Source organism: Chiloscyllium punctatum, chromosome 15 (assembly GCF_047496795.1).
Source record: "Chiloscyllium punctatum isolate Juve2018m chromosome 15, sChiPun1.3, whole genome shotgun sequence".
Classification (NCBI taxonomy): Eukaryota; Metazoa; Chordata; class Chondrichthyes; order Orectolobiformes; family Hemiscylliidae; genus Chiloscyllium; species Chiloscyllium punctatum.
Window position 1 is genome coordinate 81,726,381 of NC_092753.1, and position 16,697 is coordinate 81,743,077.

Consider the following 16,697-nt stretch of genomic DNA (forward strand, 5'->3'; position numbering starts at 1 on the left):
AAAAATGAAAATTGTGATGTAATTACTTTAAATTTACTGTAGTTTAATCTGCTCTAGTTTACTCTGAAATGAAATGGATGAGTATTATTTAATACATAGGTGGTTCTCCCGTGAAATTACATATGGTAAGTCAGATGACAGGCTATTTAGACAGACAATGAAGGTATTATTAGGTAATACACCTAATACTTGCTGCTAAGGTGATGCTCTGTTTATCTAGTTTGTCCCTTTAAGGTCACAAAGTCAAACTTTTATGAATAGGGATAGCCTGTTAATGTCAAATTCATAGTAAATATATCCTAAGGTTAATTAAGGCTAATTGCTTTTTTTAAGTGACTGTTCGCAGGTTGTTAGGGTCTCTAATTCTTAATTGTGAATCGTTGTTGTTTTAGGGATGTCACATTTGTGTCAATCAAATGCTGCTGTGATATAGACTGTCTCCACCTTTAGAGGTAATGAATGTGTCAGAATTAAATACAGTTGGTATAATTTACTCCCTCTGAACAGGTGATCTTGTGTTGGGTAGGATATAAAAGATCTGACATCTGAAACTTACACTGCTTGCTCCAATCCTGTCTGCTTCCACTATTAACTGAGGCTGAATAGAGAGACGTGCTCCTGGAACACAGGTTCCTTTTCTGAGGCTATTTATCTCAGAATTGATCTCTCATTTCAATTGGAAGGTTGCCTGGTCAGGTTTACTGGTTTAAAGATAAGAATTGATGCTACAGCACTCCCTCACTGCTTCCCCATTCCCCTCCATTCAGAACCAAGCAAAATATGTTGTCCAAGCCACATGATCAGATAGCCCTTTCCTTCCCCACAGTGATTGGATCAAACTAGTGCCACCACTGTCATCTCGAAACCAAGTGGCAGAAAAGCTACCTGCTCCTGATTGTAGCCTCTTCTGAAGCTTTATAGATAGCACTTGTGTTCTCTGATTTAAAATATTTTACTGTTGAGGTTTCAGTCTATTTATCTATGGCTAGCTTTTATTCTGCTATTTACATCAGTATTTATCTGAAAGTGAAAAATCACACAACCCCAGGTTATAGTCCAACAGGTTTAATTGGAAGCACACTAGCTTTTGGAGCGACGCTTCTTCATCAGGTGATAGTGGAGGGCTCGATCGTAACACAGAATTTATAGCAAAAATTTACAGTGTGATGTAACTGATATTATACATTGAAAAATTGATTGTCTGGTAAGCCTTTCATCTGTTAGAATACAGTGATAGTTTCATTGTATTCTAACAGATGAAAGGCTTAACAGACAATCAATTCTTCAATGTATAATTTCAGTTACATCACACTGCAAATGTTTGCTATAAATTCTGTGTTACGATCGAGCCCTCCACTATCACCTGATGAAGGAGCGTCGCTCCGAAAGCTAGTGTGCTTCCAATTGAACCTGTTGGACTATAACCTGGTGTTGTGTGATTCGTACACCCCAGTCCAACACCGGCATCTCTAAATCATATCTGATAGTGGTAATCTAAGTGGTGGCAGCACCGTTAATCTCAGCAATCCCCTCGAGTAGGGACAGAAAAGTAAACAGTAAAATTCCTGCTGTGGATCATTAGTGATCTCTTCTGGATTACATACACCTGTATCCTGAAAGGAGATATATTTATTCTCATGATTTATATCCCTGTGATGTTTTCTGAGTGCCCACATACAGACACTACTGTCTCAGAGACTAATGGGAACCGTATGTACATGCCCGAGAGCTGCTGTACTGTATTCCCTTATGTGGGAACAGGTATTTTGGACAAGGTGTGGCAGCTGATGTCAGCTAGTTTGCAGAGTGCTGGATAGGGCTGTGGTTGCCATGGCAGCAAGGTGTAAACAGCAGCAGAAAATGTGAGCAGTATGCAACAAAAACCACTTCAGCTCCTTTCCAACTTTTTTTTGCTTGAGACAACACTTGGCACCAAGTGCAAGTTTCATTTTCCTTGAATCTTTTCCCTGTTGGAAAATTAGCCAAATCCATAAGCAACAGAATAATGGGTTAAGCAGGGTAATAAGACAGCACTGATACCTGCATGGAGGTGCATCCAGTGGGAAATATCCCCTTAATGTATGTTTTCTATATTTTGTAATATTCAGTGCAAACAATATAATTACAAGGCTTAATTTCTCCTGTTCTTTCATTTCCCAGCACAAACAAAACCAACATTTAGAATGCTGCAACATCTGAACCATTCAACATGTAAGAATAAATCACAGAACTGTTCTAAATTGTACACTAGTGGGCAGGAGGTTGATCCGGTGACCCGCCACATATTGTCAGCCAGACTGCACAAAACTAAAGAGTTGAAGAATGAGGTATGTGACCTTCAGAGGGAACTAGAAAATGCCAGGCTGGAAAATAGACTACTCCGACAGGTTCAGTTCAGACACATGAGGGCACTGGTCAAGTTCGAGAATGAACAGAATAACTTACCCCAGCTCCTGAGTAGGCATGAGAGTGAAGTACGGATGTTGAAAGAAATGCTGCGAAAGTCAAAGGAACAAGATCGGAATGTGTCAAAGCAACTGAAAGAGGCAGAGTCAGAGCTGTGGAAGACCAAGAATGCTCTCCAGAAGCTAAAGGATCTCTGTGACAAGAAGAACTTGCAGGAACGGAATGAGCTAACCTGGAAACTAACAAATCTCACAAAAAAACTTGAGCTTGATCAAAAAAAGATCCAGGTGAGCTGTTGATAATAATCTATTGGCAAAAATGAAAAGCATGTTAAAATGCAACCTGAACTTTAAACTTTGCCCCAAGCAGTGTTTAATGACACCTCCCACTTCACTGTATTTTCATTATAACTCGACCCCGGTGAGTGGTCATTGGCAGCAAATGTAGTTTGAACTTAGTATCCACCAGATTGCAAGCTGAATAACCAAGTTCATATCTTCACCTTAATGCTTTTAACCTCTAACAACCCCATCTCTAGCCTACCTTGCCTAATGCTGTTGAAACCCTCTTCCAATCTTTGACACCACCAAATTAGATGTACTGCCTGGCCTTCCTGTATGCTTCATAAACGTCGATTCATTCAAACCTCAGCTGCCCAGGCCTTATCCAAGAAGCTTTCAAGTTTTCTCAGTTGAAATGGATTTGGTTTAAAATGCGTTAGCAATCTGACACTCTACCCTCACATAACCAAACTATATATTAGGCACAATAACTATCTGAACTTGTATTTTGACACCCTATCTTTGTGTTTAAGCAGCAGTACTGTTTATATATTTATTCGGCAATAATGCTGAACTCACCAGGTGTCTACGACCCATCTGGGTATTTGCAGGTTTACCTGGTGATTGCGCACAAAGTAACATAGCAAGTCCATTCTGCTGGCTGGTTTGCATTTGAGCAGTGGTTTACTATGTCACTGCCCTTCCTGGGAAGTGTCTGTGAGCTCCCAAGGATCCAGAGGCCCCAGTTCTATTTCATCCCAATTCTGTGCACCATCAAGGTTGTCCGGAATGATGATATATTTGCTCCCTTGCTGAATTCGCAGGAGTTCTAGCTGACGTTTGCCACGTTGTAGTGAAATCCTGGAAGTGGTATGCATTTCAAGCAATTTGTTGCTTTTTTTTAAGTTAAGTTTTTGTACAAGGGAAATGAATGAGAGAGAGGTTGTAAAAAATGCAAAGCACAGACAAACTGGATGCGTGTACTCTAAGATTTAGTTTCAATAGTGTGGTCTGTGCAAATGGATACAGATTGAGCTCCAGCATACGCTGTAAATAAAAGGACAGATTTATCGACATTTAATTCTGATTGGAAGGTAGTTATTGCAGTAATGTACCCAGAAAAGGATTCTTCAAATGCATGGGAGTTGCCTGGGAAGTTTGAACTTCCAAAGGGCAATGACCCTGTGCCTGGAATCCTTTGAAATTTTGAGTTAAATTTGTAGGCCATGTGAATTTCCAACTCATTGGCCTGAATGGTTATACAGGAGTAGTTACAGAGATTAAAATTTGCTCTGACTGCTGTGTATTTTGTAAAACTGATTCCCTTTCTCTAACTCATCACTGACCCATCACACCTGACTCCCTACGATATCACCCTCCCCAATCTAATACCCACCGACCTAACATCTATCCTTAACATCAGACCTCAGCTGACCTGATCCCATTTCCCTGTCTACTCACACTCTACCTCCTCATTTAACTGGTACATTATCCATTACTCATCTGCCACTCCACTCCCTGCCACCTGGCACTCTCACTGACTTGCCTTTTACAATGACCTTTGCTTTAAAGTTTTTCAGAGTGCCCTTAGGCTCTTTAAACACTAGAATATGGCAGCTACTGCTTTAAAAAGAAATATAGTTTGACCTCCAGTGCTAACCCTTTTGTTTAACTTGCTCATGAGATGTGAGTATCGTTAGCTGAACCAACATTTATTGCCACTCCTTAGTTGCCTTTGAGAAGGCAGTGGTGATTTACCTACTTGAAATGCTGTTGTCCACTTAGTGTAGGCAGACCTACAATACCATTGGATGAGAGTACCAGGACTTTAACCCAGCAACACTGAAGGAAAGCAATATGTTTCCAAGTCAGGATAATGAGTGATTTGGAGGAGAACATACAAGTAGTATTGTTACCATGTATCTGTCATTCTTATCATTCTAGATGGAAGTGGCTGTGGGTTTGGAAGGTGCTGCAAAGGTGTCTTAGTGAATTTCTTCAGGGCGTTTTGTAGATAGTACACCATACTGCTATTAAGCAGGCTGCTTTCCATTCCATTCCAATCCTGACTTGTGCCTTGTAAATGGTGAATAGGATTTAGGGATTCAGGGTGTGAGTTACTCATTGCAGTATTCCTAGCCTCCTATTCTACCCACTATATTTACATGGCTAGTCTAGTTCAGTAACCTCCACAATGTTGATAACATCATTGAATGTCAAGGGTTCTCTTGTTTGAGATGGTCACATTTTGATGCTTATGTGGTGTGAATGATACAGGCCACTTGAAGCTCAAACTTGGATATTGTCCAGGTTTTGCTGCATTTAGGCATGCACTGCTTTAGAATCTGAGGAGTCATGAATGGTACTAAACATTGGGCAATTATCAACGAATATCTCCATTTCTGACCTTATGATGGAAGGAAGATAACTGATGAAGCAGCTGAAGACTGAACTCCTGCAGAGATTTCCTGGAGCTGAGATGATTGACCGCCAATAACCACAACTATCCTCCTTTGAGTTGGAATTAATTCCAGTTTGCCAAGAGTTTGCTCCAATTCCCATTGACTCCAGCTTTGTTAGGGATTCTTGATGCCACATTCAGTCAAATGCAACAGCCTGTGTCGCCTTTCAGATATTCTATGCACACCAACGCATTGATATCAGGTTCTGGAAGTGGCTACCATACATGGATCTTGGGGGTCCAGCAGCAGGGAAACATTGTGGTAACATAGGTCAAATACAGTCTTGATAACAAGAGCAGTGCATTTCACCGCACCTCTAGAATTCAGTGATTTTGTTCGTATTTTAACCAAGACTATAAAGAATTCAGGAGCTGAGTGGCCCCTGTGGAACCTAAACTTGATGTCACTGAGCAGATTATTACTGTACAGGTGTTGGTTGATAGCACTGTTGATAGCACTGTTGATGACGCTTTCTATCACTTTCCTGATGATCGGGAATAGACTGATGGTCTGCACTGCGCTGCACCATCACACCAGGCACACTCTTCATTTCCCAAGATCCTCAGTTCAATGTTCTGGGCCAGAAATGAAGTTTCCAGAGCAGGGTTGGAAAAAAGGAAGAGCTGCAATTCTAAACTGATTGATTATTCCAAGAGTGGCAGTCAGTAATACCTTTATACCACTGGTTTATGACTGGCAGTTTTAGTTTGTTTTAGTAGTGCTCAGTTACACAACTTACCTATAAAGCCTTGAGAATCTTGAATTATACAGTAATAATTTGCTGTGGCAATGGATTGTATCACTTTTACTTCAGTTACTCATAACAATTAAATACTGCTTGGCTCATTTTCGCATGTAATGTTTGTTATTCCTTTTGGATCTGCAATTTTGTTACCAAAATTCACTAATAATTTTATTATATTTAATTGCAAATAGTACTTGCAATCACTGTCACCAACTTAACCAGGATTCCTGGAGCTAATATTGTTTGCACCTCTTTTGTACAAATCCAAAATGTTACCTGTGCTTTTCACTGGGATTGAGAGGGCAGAAGTGCTAATGGCTCTGACACAGACACAAAGATTTCATGGATTCATTCAAAACTCACAAATATCAATGGTAGTAAAGTTCCCAATGTTGATTTTTACTTAATAGCTGATATAAAAAGGTGATTGTACAGATGGCAAATGAAGACAGGATTGGATTTAGCATGGTAAGAGAGGCTGCATAAGCTTAAAAAAAAGTGATTTGCATTTATTTGATGTCTTTCACATTCTCAGATGTTCTAAAACTATCAAATGATAACACAATATTTTAAATGCTGGAGATCTGTGAAATCTGTGAAATTTTAGGAGAAGCTCAGTAGGTTTGGCAGCATCTCTGGAGAGAGAAACTGAATTACATTTTGAGTCTAATATGACTTTATCGGAACTGGAGTGGTCAGAAAGAGCTGAGGAGCAACAGTATGTGATGGATGGCAGATATAGGAAGGGGGGAAAGTCTCAGAAACAGTCACATAGATGGGTTAACTCCAGGAAGGGTAAGAGAGGTAGACAGCTCGTGCAGGAGTCTTTTGTGGATATACCCATTTCAAACAGGTATGCTGTTTTGGAAAATGTAGGGGGTGATGGATTCTCAGGGGAACGTAGCACGAGCAGCCAAGTTTCTGGTATTGAGACTGGCTCTAATGCAACGAGAGGTACGTCGGCTTCCAAGAGATCAATTGTGTTAGGGGATGCTGTAGTCAGAGGTACAAACAGACGTTTCTGTGGTCAGCAGAGAAAAATCAGAATGGTGAGTTGTTTCCCTGGTGCCAGGATCAAGGATGTCTCCGAGAGGGTGCAGAATGTTCTCACAGGGGAGAGCGGCCAGCAGGAGGTCATTGTCCACATTGGAACCAACGACATTGGAAGGGAAAAGGTTGAGACTCTGAAGGGAGATTACAGAGAGTTAGGCAGTAATTTAGAAAGGAGGTCCTTAAGGGTAGTAATATCTGGATTACTCCCAGTGCTACGAGCTGGTGAGGGCAGGAATAGGAGGATAGAGCAGAGGAATGCATGCCTGAGGAGTTGGTGTATGGGAGAAGGATTCACATTTTCGGATCATTGGAATCTCTTTTAGGGTAGAAGTGACCTGTACAAGGACGGATTCACCTAAATTGGAAGGGGACTAATATATTGGCAGGGAACTTTGCTAGAACTGCTTGGGAGGATTTAAACTAGTCAGGTGGGGGGGTGGGACCCAGGGAGATAGTGAGGAAAGTGATCGATCTGAGATGGGTACAGCTGATAACAGAAGTGAGTCAAACAGTCAGGGCAGGCAGGGACAGGTAGGACTAATAAATTGAACTCCATTTATTTCAATGCAAGGGGCCTAACAGGGAAGGCAAATGAACTCAGGGCATGGTTAGGAACATGGGACTGGGATATCATAACAATTACGGAAACATGGCTCAGGGATGGGCAGGACTGGCAGCTTAATGGTTCAGGATACAAATGCTACAGGAAGGATAGAAAGGGAGGCAAGAGAGGAGGGGGAGTGGCATTTTTGATAAGGGATAGTATTACAGCTGTGCTGAGGGAGGATATTCCTGAAAATACATCCAGGGAAGTTATTTGGGTGGAACTGAGAAATAAGAAAGGGATGATCATCTTATTGGGATTGCATTATAGACCCCCCAATAGTCAGAGGGAAATTGAGAAACAAACTTTTAAGGAGATGTCAGCTATCTGTAAGAATAATAGGGTAGTTATGGTAGGGGATTTTAACTTTCCAAACATCGACTGGGACTGCCATAGTGTTAAGGGTTTAGATGGAGAGGAATTTGTTAAGTATATACAAGACAATTTTCTGATTCAGTATGTGGATGTACCTACTAGAGAAGGTGCAAAACTTGACCTACTCTTGGGAAATAAGGCAGGGCAGGTGACTGAGGTGTCAGTGGGGGAGCACTTTGGGGCCAGCGAACATAATTCTATTCGTTTTAAAATAGTGATGGAAAAGGATAGGCCAGATCTAAAAGTTGAAGTTCTAAATTGGAGAAAGGCCAATTTTGATGGTATTAGGCAAGAACTTTCAAAAGCTGATTGGGGACAGATGTTCGCAGGGAAAGGGACGGCTGGAAAATGGGAAGCCTTCAGAAATGAGATAACAAGAATCCAGAGAAAGTATATTCCTGTCAGGGTGAAAGGGAAGGCTGGTAGGTATAGGGAATGCTGGATGACGAAAGAAATTGAGGGTTTGGTTAAGAAAAAGAAGGAAGCATATGTCAGGTATAGACAGGATAGATCGAGTGAATCCTTAGAAGAGTATAAAGAAAGTAGGAGTATACTTAAGAGGGAAATCAGGAGGGCAAAACGGGGACATGAGACCGCGTTGGCAAATAGAATTAAGGAGAATCCAAAGTGTTTTTACAAATATATTAAGGACAAAGGGTAACTGGGGAGAGAATAGGGCCCCTCAAAGATCAGCAAGATGGCCTTTGTGTGGAGCCACAGAAAATGGAGGAGATAGTAAATGAATATTTTGCATCAGTATTTACTGTGGAAAAGGATATGGAAGATATAGACTATAGGGAAATAGAAGGTGACATCTTGCAAAATGTCCAGATTACAGAGGAGGAAGTGTTGGATGCCTTGAAACAGTTAAAGGTGGGTAGATCCCCATGACGTGATCAAATATACTCGAGAACTCTATGGGAAGCTAGAGAAGAGTTGCTGGGCCTCTTGCTGAGATATTTGTATCATCAATAGTCACATATGAGGTGCCAGAAGACTGGAGGTTGGCAAATGTGGTGCCACTGTTTAGGAAGGGCGGTAAAGATAAGCCAGGGAACTATAGACCGGTGAGCCTGACCTCGGTGGTGGGCAGGTTGTTGGAGGGAATCCTGAGGGACAGGATGTACATGTATTTGGAAAGGCAAGGACTGATTCGGGATTGTCAATATGGCTTTGTGCATGGGAAATCATGTCTGACAAACTTGATTGAGTTTTTTGAAGAAGTAACAAAGAAGATTGAGGGCAGAGCAGTAGATGTGATCTATATGAACTCAGTAAGGCGTTCGACAAGGTTCCCCATGGGAGACTGATGAGCAAGGTAAGATCTCATGGAATACAGGGAGAACTAGCCATTTGGATACAGAACTGGCTCAAAGGTAGAAGACAGAGGGTGGTGATGGAGGGTTTTTTTCAGACTGGAGGCCTGTGACCAGTGGAGTGCCACAAGGATCGGTATTGGGCCCTCTACTTTTTGTCATTTACATAAATGATTTGGATGCGAGCGTAAGAGGTACAGTTAGTAAGTTTGCAGATGACACCAAAATTGGAGGTGTGGTGGACAGCGAAGAGGGTTACCTCAGATTACAACAGGATCTGGACCAGATGGGTCAATGGACTGAGAAGTGGCAGATGGAGTTTAATTCAGATAAATGCGAGGTGCTGCATTTTGGGAAAGCAAATCTTAGCTGGACTTATATACTTAATGGTAAGGTCCTAGGGAGTGTTGCTGAACAAAGAGACCTTGGAGTGCAGATTCATAGCTCCTTGAAAGTGGAGTTGCAGGTAGATAGGATAGTGAAGAAGGCGTTTGGTATGTTTTCCTTTATTGGTCAAAGTAATGAGTACAGGAGTTGGGAGGTCATGTTGGGAGGTACAGGACATTGGCTGGGCCACTGTTGGAATATTGCATGCAATTCTGGTCTCCTTCCTATCGGAAAGATGTTGTGAAACTTGAAAGGGTTCAGAAAAGATTTACAAGGATGCTGCCAGAGTTGGAGGATTTGAGCTACAGGGAGAGGCTGAATAGGCTGGGGATGTTTTTCCTGGAGCTTCAGAGGCTGAGGGGTGACCTTATAGAGGTTTACAAAATTATGAGGGGCATGGATAGGATAAATAGACAAAGTCTTTTCCCTGGGTTCGGGGAGTCCAGAACTCGAGGGCATAGGTTTAGGGTGAGAGGGGAAAGATATAAAAGAGACCTAAGGGGCAACTTTTTCATGCAGAGGGTGGTACGTGTATGGAATGTGCTCCCAGAGGAAGTGGTAGAGGCTGGTACAATTGCAACATTTAAGAGGCATTTGGATGGGTATATGAATAGGAAGGGTTTGGAGGGATATGGGCCGGGTGCTGGCAGGTGGGGCTAGATTGGGTTGGAATATCTTGTCGGCATGGACGGGTTGGACCGAAGGACCTGTTTCCATGCTGTACATCTCTATGACTCTAATTACTTTGAAATGTCCTGAACCTGCTGTCACTTGTTCAGTGCACATAATTTCATGTGATGTCAATCCCTGCCACTGGGTGTCAGCAAAGCCCTAGTTATATCAACATTGCTCTTTAGAAACCAAATAACATCAGCACCATTTCATGTCCCAGTGTGTGTTTTTTTTTACTTTAGAAGAATCAACTTTGAATATTTGAATAGTATTTTTGGGAAAGAAGGTACTTCTCATTTTGATTACACATTGGAGGCATCAAACATCCCTCGATCAGGTATCGACTGCAACTATGGATTCGTGATGTGGTTCAGCCAAAACGTTTTCATGTATAATTGTTGTTTGTTTTCCATTCTAACGTGAAAGTACAATTCCTCATTTATGTTAAGACAAAAGCAGTTGTGCTGCAAGAGCCTGAGTCCACCTGGAATGTTGTTATGAATTCACACTCATTTCACGCAGTGCGTATCAAACAGAGAAGACATTCAAACTACCAGTCTGACCGAATTCAAATCCATATCCAAGGAAAGGAGGACGTGTGCCTAAGCCACTTAGTCCAGCTGGTTCACTGTAAATGGAACATTTTGGTAGAATTGGGAAGTATATCATTCTACGAAGTGACATGTCAACTAACCAGCGAAGAATTTAACTGCATGCAACCAAACAATTTTGTTACAACCCTTTATTTGCCTGAATATATTCTAACAGGCTGCTAAGCAATTGAGAGAAACCAGTTTTTGCATGAAATTGAAGCAGTATTGAGAGGAAAATGGCTCTACTGTTTCTCATTTGCATCCATTCCACACCCTTGAGTCGCCTATCTCAAGCTCTCCATTCCCTTTGTTGGAATTCTTCCTCTTCTTCCAAAGATATCCATTAGAATTTGAGCCGGTGTTCACTGAAGTTTAAAAAAAATGAGAAGGAGAGCTCGTTGAAATGTACAGGGCTGGACAGACTGAATGCAGGGATGATGTCTTCTCTGCCTCTTGTTCAGAACAAGGAGTCATTGTCTTGGGATATGCACCATTTCGGATTGAGCTGAGGAGAAATCTCTTCATTCAGAGGGTAGTAAATCTGTGGAATTCTCTATCACAGAAGTCTGCAGAGGTGAAGTCACTGAATATATTTAAGAAAGAAGTAACAAGATTTCTCGAGGCTGAACATGTCAAGGGGTATGGGGAGAGAGCAAGTGTACGGTGTTGGGATAGAAGAACAGCCATGATCATTTAAAATAGTGAAGCAGTCTCAATGGGACAAATATTTTACTCCTGCTTTCCATGTCTCTATGAATCATAGAATTTTCACAGCACAGAAGAAGACCATTCACACCTTTGTGCCTGTACTAGGGTCCTCAGGAGAAATTTACACATTTCTAGATTAGATCACCTACAGTATAGGAACAGGCCCTTCAGCCTAACAAGTCCACCCCAACTCACCTGGCCTGCACATCTGTGGATTGTGGGAAGAAACCCACACAGACACGGGGAGAATGTGCAAACTCCACACAGATAGTCGCCCGAGGCAGGAGTCAAACCCGGGTCCCTGGTGCTGTGAGGCAGCAGTGCTAACCACTGAGCCACTGTGCTGCCACACATGTCCCATGTCCTCTCCCCACATCACTGTATATTAGACAAACTATTTTCAGAATGCAATAACTCCATTCTTTCCCCCAGTTTCTCTCTCACCATTGCATTTGCTCTGAAGTCCAGTTTCAAAGAGCTTCTGAACTTTCATTTTACCTCTGCCATAATTTTTTCTTCATCTCTGTTCATATGAACAAATTAGGAGTTGGTGTAGGCTAATTGGCCCTTTGATCCATTTAATAAGATCATGAAAGAGTCTAAGGGGCAACTTTTTCACGCAGAGGGTGGTACGTGTATGGAATGAGCTGCCGGAGGAAGTGGTGGAGGCTGGTACAATTGCAACATTTAAGAGGCATTTGGATGGATATATGAATAGGAAAGGTTTGGAGGGATATGGGCCGGTTGCTGGCAGGTGGAACTAGATTGGGTTGGGATATCTGGTCGGTATGGACGGGTTGGACCGAAGGGTCTGTTTCCATGCTGTACATCTCTATGACTCTATCTATGACTCTATGACTGATCTCATTGTAGTCTCAACTTAACATTCCCTCCTATCACTGATTACTATTAATTCCCAAGAAGGTTCTTGATTATAACTTCCTCATTGTCCATGCTTCTGCTCCCAATCTTTTTCCCTTCTTCCATCAGCAAGGGCAGGACCTTAACCTTCCACCTGCTGTGAGAAATTATAACTTGTATTTGTATAGTGCCTTTGATGTTGTAAATCATCCCAAGATACTTTACAGAAACATTATCAATCAAAAATGTGACACTGAGATACATTAGGATTTATTAAGACAGAAAGAGGTGGGTTTTCGCAAGCATTTCAGAGGATGAAAAGAGAGAAGGAGTGATTTGGGAAGGAAATTTGAGAAAGAACTGGGTGATGGTGGAGTATTTAAAAAGAAGCTGCTATAAGTTCAGCATTGTAAAGATCCTGGTATCACAGAGGTTTGTGGAACTGAATGCGATTGCAAAAATGGTGAGATTATGCTGGTGAGGCCTTGGCAGGATTTGAAAATGGATGATCGATTTAAAGAGCAGTGTTCTATTTAATAGAGAGCCCACAGGGAACCAATGTATGTCAGTTAACAGAGGGTGTAAAGTTGAAACCAGATTGATATGGGCAGTAGAGTTTAAGATCACCTTCATTTTACTATTTAAAAATCAATAGCAGAGCAAATACTATAGGTTGCATAAGTAAACCAAATAGGATTTCAAACATCAGCACAGAGTTCAGATAGTAGAAATAGCTTTTCAGCTTGCTGTGTAACAAGTTGTAATCTGAGCTCAGAAATTTTGCAACTCCAACTTCACATTACCCCTTGCTTGACGACCAATAGCAGACATGGAACTCTGATGTTTTTGTTGTGCTATAGCAGCCTCTTAGATTCTGCCTTCCAACACATGTATTTAAAGATTCAGGTGATGGAGAAAATGTTTGAAGGTAAGGAAAACAATATTCTCTATTTGTGATTATATGTGAAGTCAGGTGGTATGCAGGGTGTTCGAGCTAGGTGGATAAGGACCTGGTTTGAGCAACAGGAGACAGAGAGTAGTAGTTGAAGGGAGTTTCTCGAAATGGAGAAAGGTGACCAGTGGAGTTTCATAGGGATCAGTGCTGGGGCCACATTGTTTGTCACATACATAAATGATCTGGAAGAGGGCATTGTTGGTATGATCAGCAAGTTTGCAAATGACATGAAGATTGGTGGAGTAGCAGAAAGCAAAAGGGATTGTCAAAAAATGCAGGAGGATATAGATAGACTTCCCCAAGACCTGATCAGGTGTACCCGAGAACTCTGTGGGAAGCTAGAGAAGTGATTGCTGGGCCTCTTGCTGAGATATTTGTATCATCAGTCACAGGTGAGGTGCCAGAAGACTGGAGGTTGGCTAACGTGGTGTCACTGTTTAAGAAGATCAGTAAAGACAAACCAGGGAACTATAGACCAGTGAGCCTGACCTCGATGGTGAGCATGTTGTTGGAGGGAATCCTGAGGGACAGGATGTACTTGTACTTGGAAAGGCAAGGACGGATTCGGGATAGTCAACATGGCTTTGTGCATTGGAAATCATGTCTGACAAACTTGATTGAGTTTTTTGAAGAAGTAACAAAGAAGATTGATGAGGGCAGAGCAGTAGATGTGATCTATATGGACTTCAGTAAGGCGTTTGACAAGTTTCCCCATGGGAGACTGATGAGCAAGGTTAGATCTCATGAAATACAGGGAAAACAAGACGTTTAGATACAGAAGTGGCTCAAAGGTAGAAGACAGAGGGGGGTATTGGAGGGTTGTTTTTCAGACTGGAGGCCTGTGACCAGTGGAGTGCCACAAGGATCGGTGCTGGGCCCTCTATTTTTTGTCATTTGGATGCAAGCATAAGAGGTACAATTGGTTTGCGGATGACACCAAAATTGGAGGTGAAGTGGACAGCGAAGAGGGTTACCTCAGATTACAACAGGATCTGGACCAGATGGCCCAATGGGGTGAGAAGTGGCAGATGGAGTTTAATTCAGATAAATGCGAGGTGCTGCATTTTGGGAAAGCAAATTTTAGCAGGAGTTATACACTTAATGATGAGGTCCTAGGGAGTGTTGCTGAACAAAAAGACCTTGGAGTGCAGGTTCATAGCTCCTTGAAAGTGGAGTTGCAGGTAGATAGGATGGTGAAGAAGGCATTTGGTATGCTTTCTTTTGTTGGTCAGAGTATTGAGTACAGGAGTTGAGAGGTCATGTTGTGGCTGTACAGGACATTGGTTAGGCCACTGTTGGAATATCACATGCAATTCTGGTCTCCTTCCTATCGGAAAGATGTTGTGAAACTTGAAAGGGTTCAGAAAAGATTTACAAGGATGCTGCCAGAGTTGGAGGATTTGAGCTACAGGGAGAGGCTGAACAGGCTGGGGCTGTTTTCCCTGGAGCGTTGGAGGCTGAGGGGTGACCTTATAGAGGTTTACAAAATTATGAGGGGCATGGATAGCATAAATAGACAAAGTCTTTTCCCTGGGGTCGGGGAGTCCAGAACTAGAGGGCATAAGTTTAGGGTGAGAGGGGAAAGATATAAAAGAGACCTAAGGGGCAACTTTTTCACGCAGAGGGTGGTAGATGTATGGAATGAGCTGCCAGAGGATGTGGTGGAGGCTGGTCCAATTGCAACATTTAAAAGGCATTTGGATGGGTATATGAATAGGAAGGGTTTGGAGGGATATGGGCCAGGTGCTGGCAGGTGGGACTATATTGGGTTGGGATGTCTGGTCGGCATGGACGGGTTGGACCGAAGGACCTGTTTCCATGCTGTACATCTCTATGACTCTATGGAGAGTTGGGTGGAAAAGTGGCAGATGGATTTCAATCAGACAAATGTGAGGTGATGCATTTAGGCAAGATTAATTCTAGAGTGAATTATACAATGAACAGAAGAGCTGTGGGGAATGTTTGATGGGCAGATAGATCTGGGAGTGCAGGTCCATTGTACCCTGAAGGCTGCTGCACAGGTGGATAAAGTGGTCAAGAAGGCATATAGTATGCTTGCCTTCATTGGACGGGGTATTGAGTATAAGAGCTGGGAAGTCATGTTAAATTTGTGCAAGAAATTGGTCTGGCCGCATTTAGAATACTGTGTACAATTCTGGTTGCCACATTACGAAAAGGATGTGGACGCTTTGGAGAGGGTGCAAAGAAGGTTTACGAGGATGTTGCCTGGTATGGACGGTGCTAGCTATGAAGAGAGGTTGAGTAGGTTAGGATTATTTTCATTAGAAAAAAGGAGGTTGAGGGGGGACCTGATTGAGGTTTACAAAATCATGAAGGATATAGACAGGGTGGATAGAGACAAGCTTTTTCCCAGAGTGAAGGATTCAATAACGAGAGGTCACACTTTCAAGGCAAGAGGTGGAAACTTTAAGGGGGATATGCGCAGCAAGTACTTCACCCAGAGGGTGGTGGGCATCTGGAACACGTTGCCAGCAGAGGTGGTAGAGGCAAGCATGGTAGAATCATTTAAGATGCGTCTGGACAAATGCATGAGTAGGTGGGGAGCAGAGGGATGCAGATGCTTAGAAATTGGGTGGCCGGTTTAGACAGTGGATTTGCATCGGCTCAGGCTTGGAGGGCCAAAGGGCCTGTTCCTGGGCTGTCAATTTTCTTTGTTCTTTGTTCTATTTGTAGCCTCCAGTGGGATCAGAATAAGGCTAAGAGTTTAATGGAATTTTGATGAAATTAATGTAAGAATAATTGATCTCCTGAAGTAGTGATGTGTTCACGGGTGCAATATTCAGACATCAACGTTTTGAGGGTTAGAAAAAGCAATTAATTTTGATGGACAGGAAAGTCCTAAATCACTGATTATGATGGAAATCAAGTACCTGTTTACTTTTCAATATAATTGTGAAGATTAGCTCATCTTCTGTGAGGTGGAACAATAAATGAAATCAAATTATGAGACTTAAAATTATGTGATCAGAGTTACAAGTAAGGCAGAAACTGAGGTTGAAAAAGATTTTGAACAAAATTCCATTTGTCATTTTTGTACTTTTTAAAGGTTTCAATATTGTTGAATACTGAATTACCTATCCTCCTTTAATCCATGCTGTATTATGCATCTACAATCCTCAAATTGGGAGAATGGACAATTGATCCGTTCACAGGTCCCAGCAGAATGTAAAACTGCAAGAAGATGCTAGGAAGTTTATAAATGTGGTCTGGGTTGATCCCTCCTCTAAGTTCTCCTATTAGAGAAAATCTCAGCCACAC

General features: G+C 42.1%; 1 protein-coding gene across 3 annotated transcripts in view; it reads left to right on the forward strand.

Moving 5' to 3' along the window:
• The window catches only part of LOC140486454 (lebercilin-like protein), a 91,100-nt gene that overhangs the window by 18,335 nt on the left and 56,068 nt on the right, over nt 1-16,697 (forward strand). For all 3 annotated transcript variants that reach the window (XM_072585639.1, XM_072585642.1, XM_072585640.1), the window contains exon 3: nt 2,161-2,693. In XM_072585639.1, the coding sequence (XP_072441740.1) occupies nt 2,161-2,693 (533 nt within the window). The remainder of the gene's footprint in view (nt 1-2,160; nt 2,694-16,697) is intronic.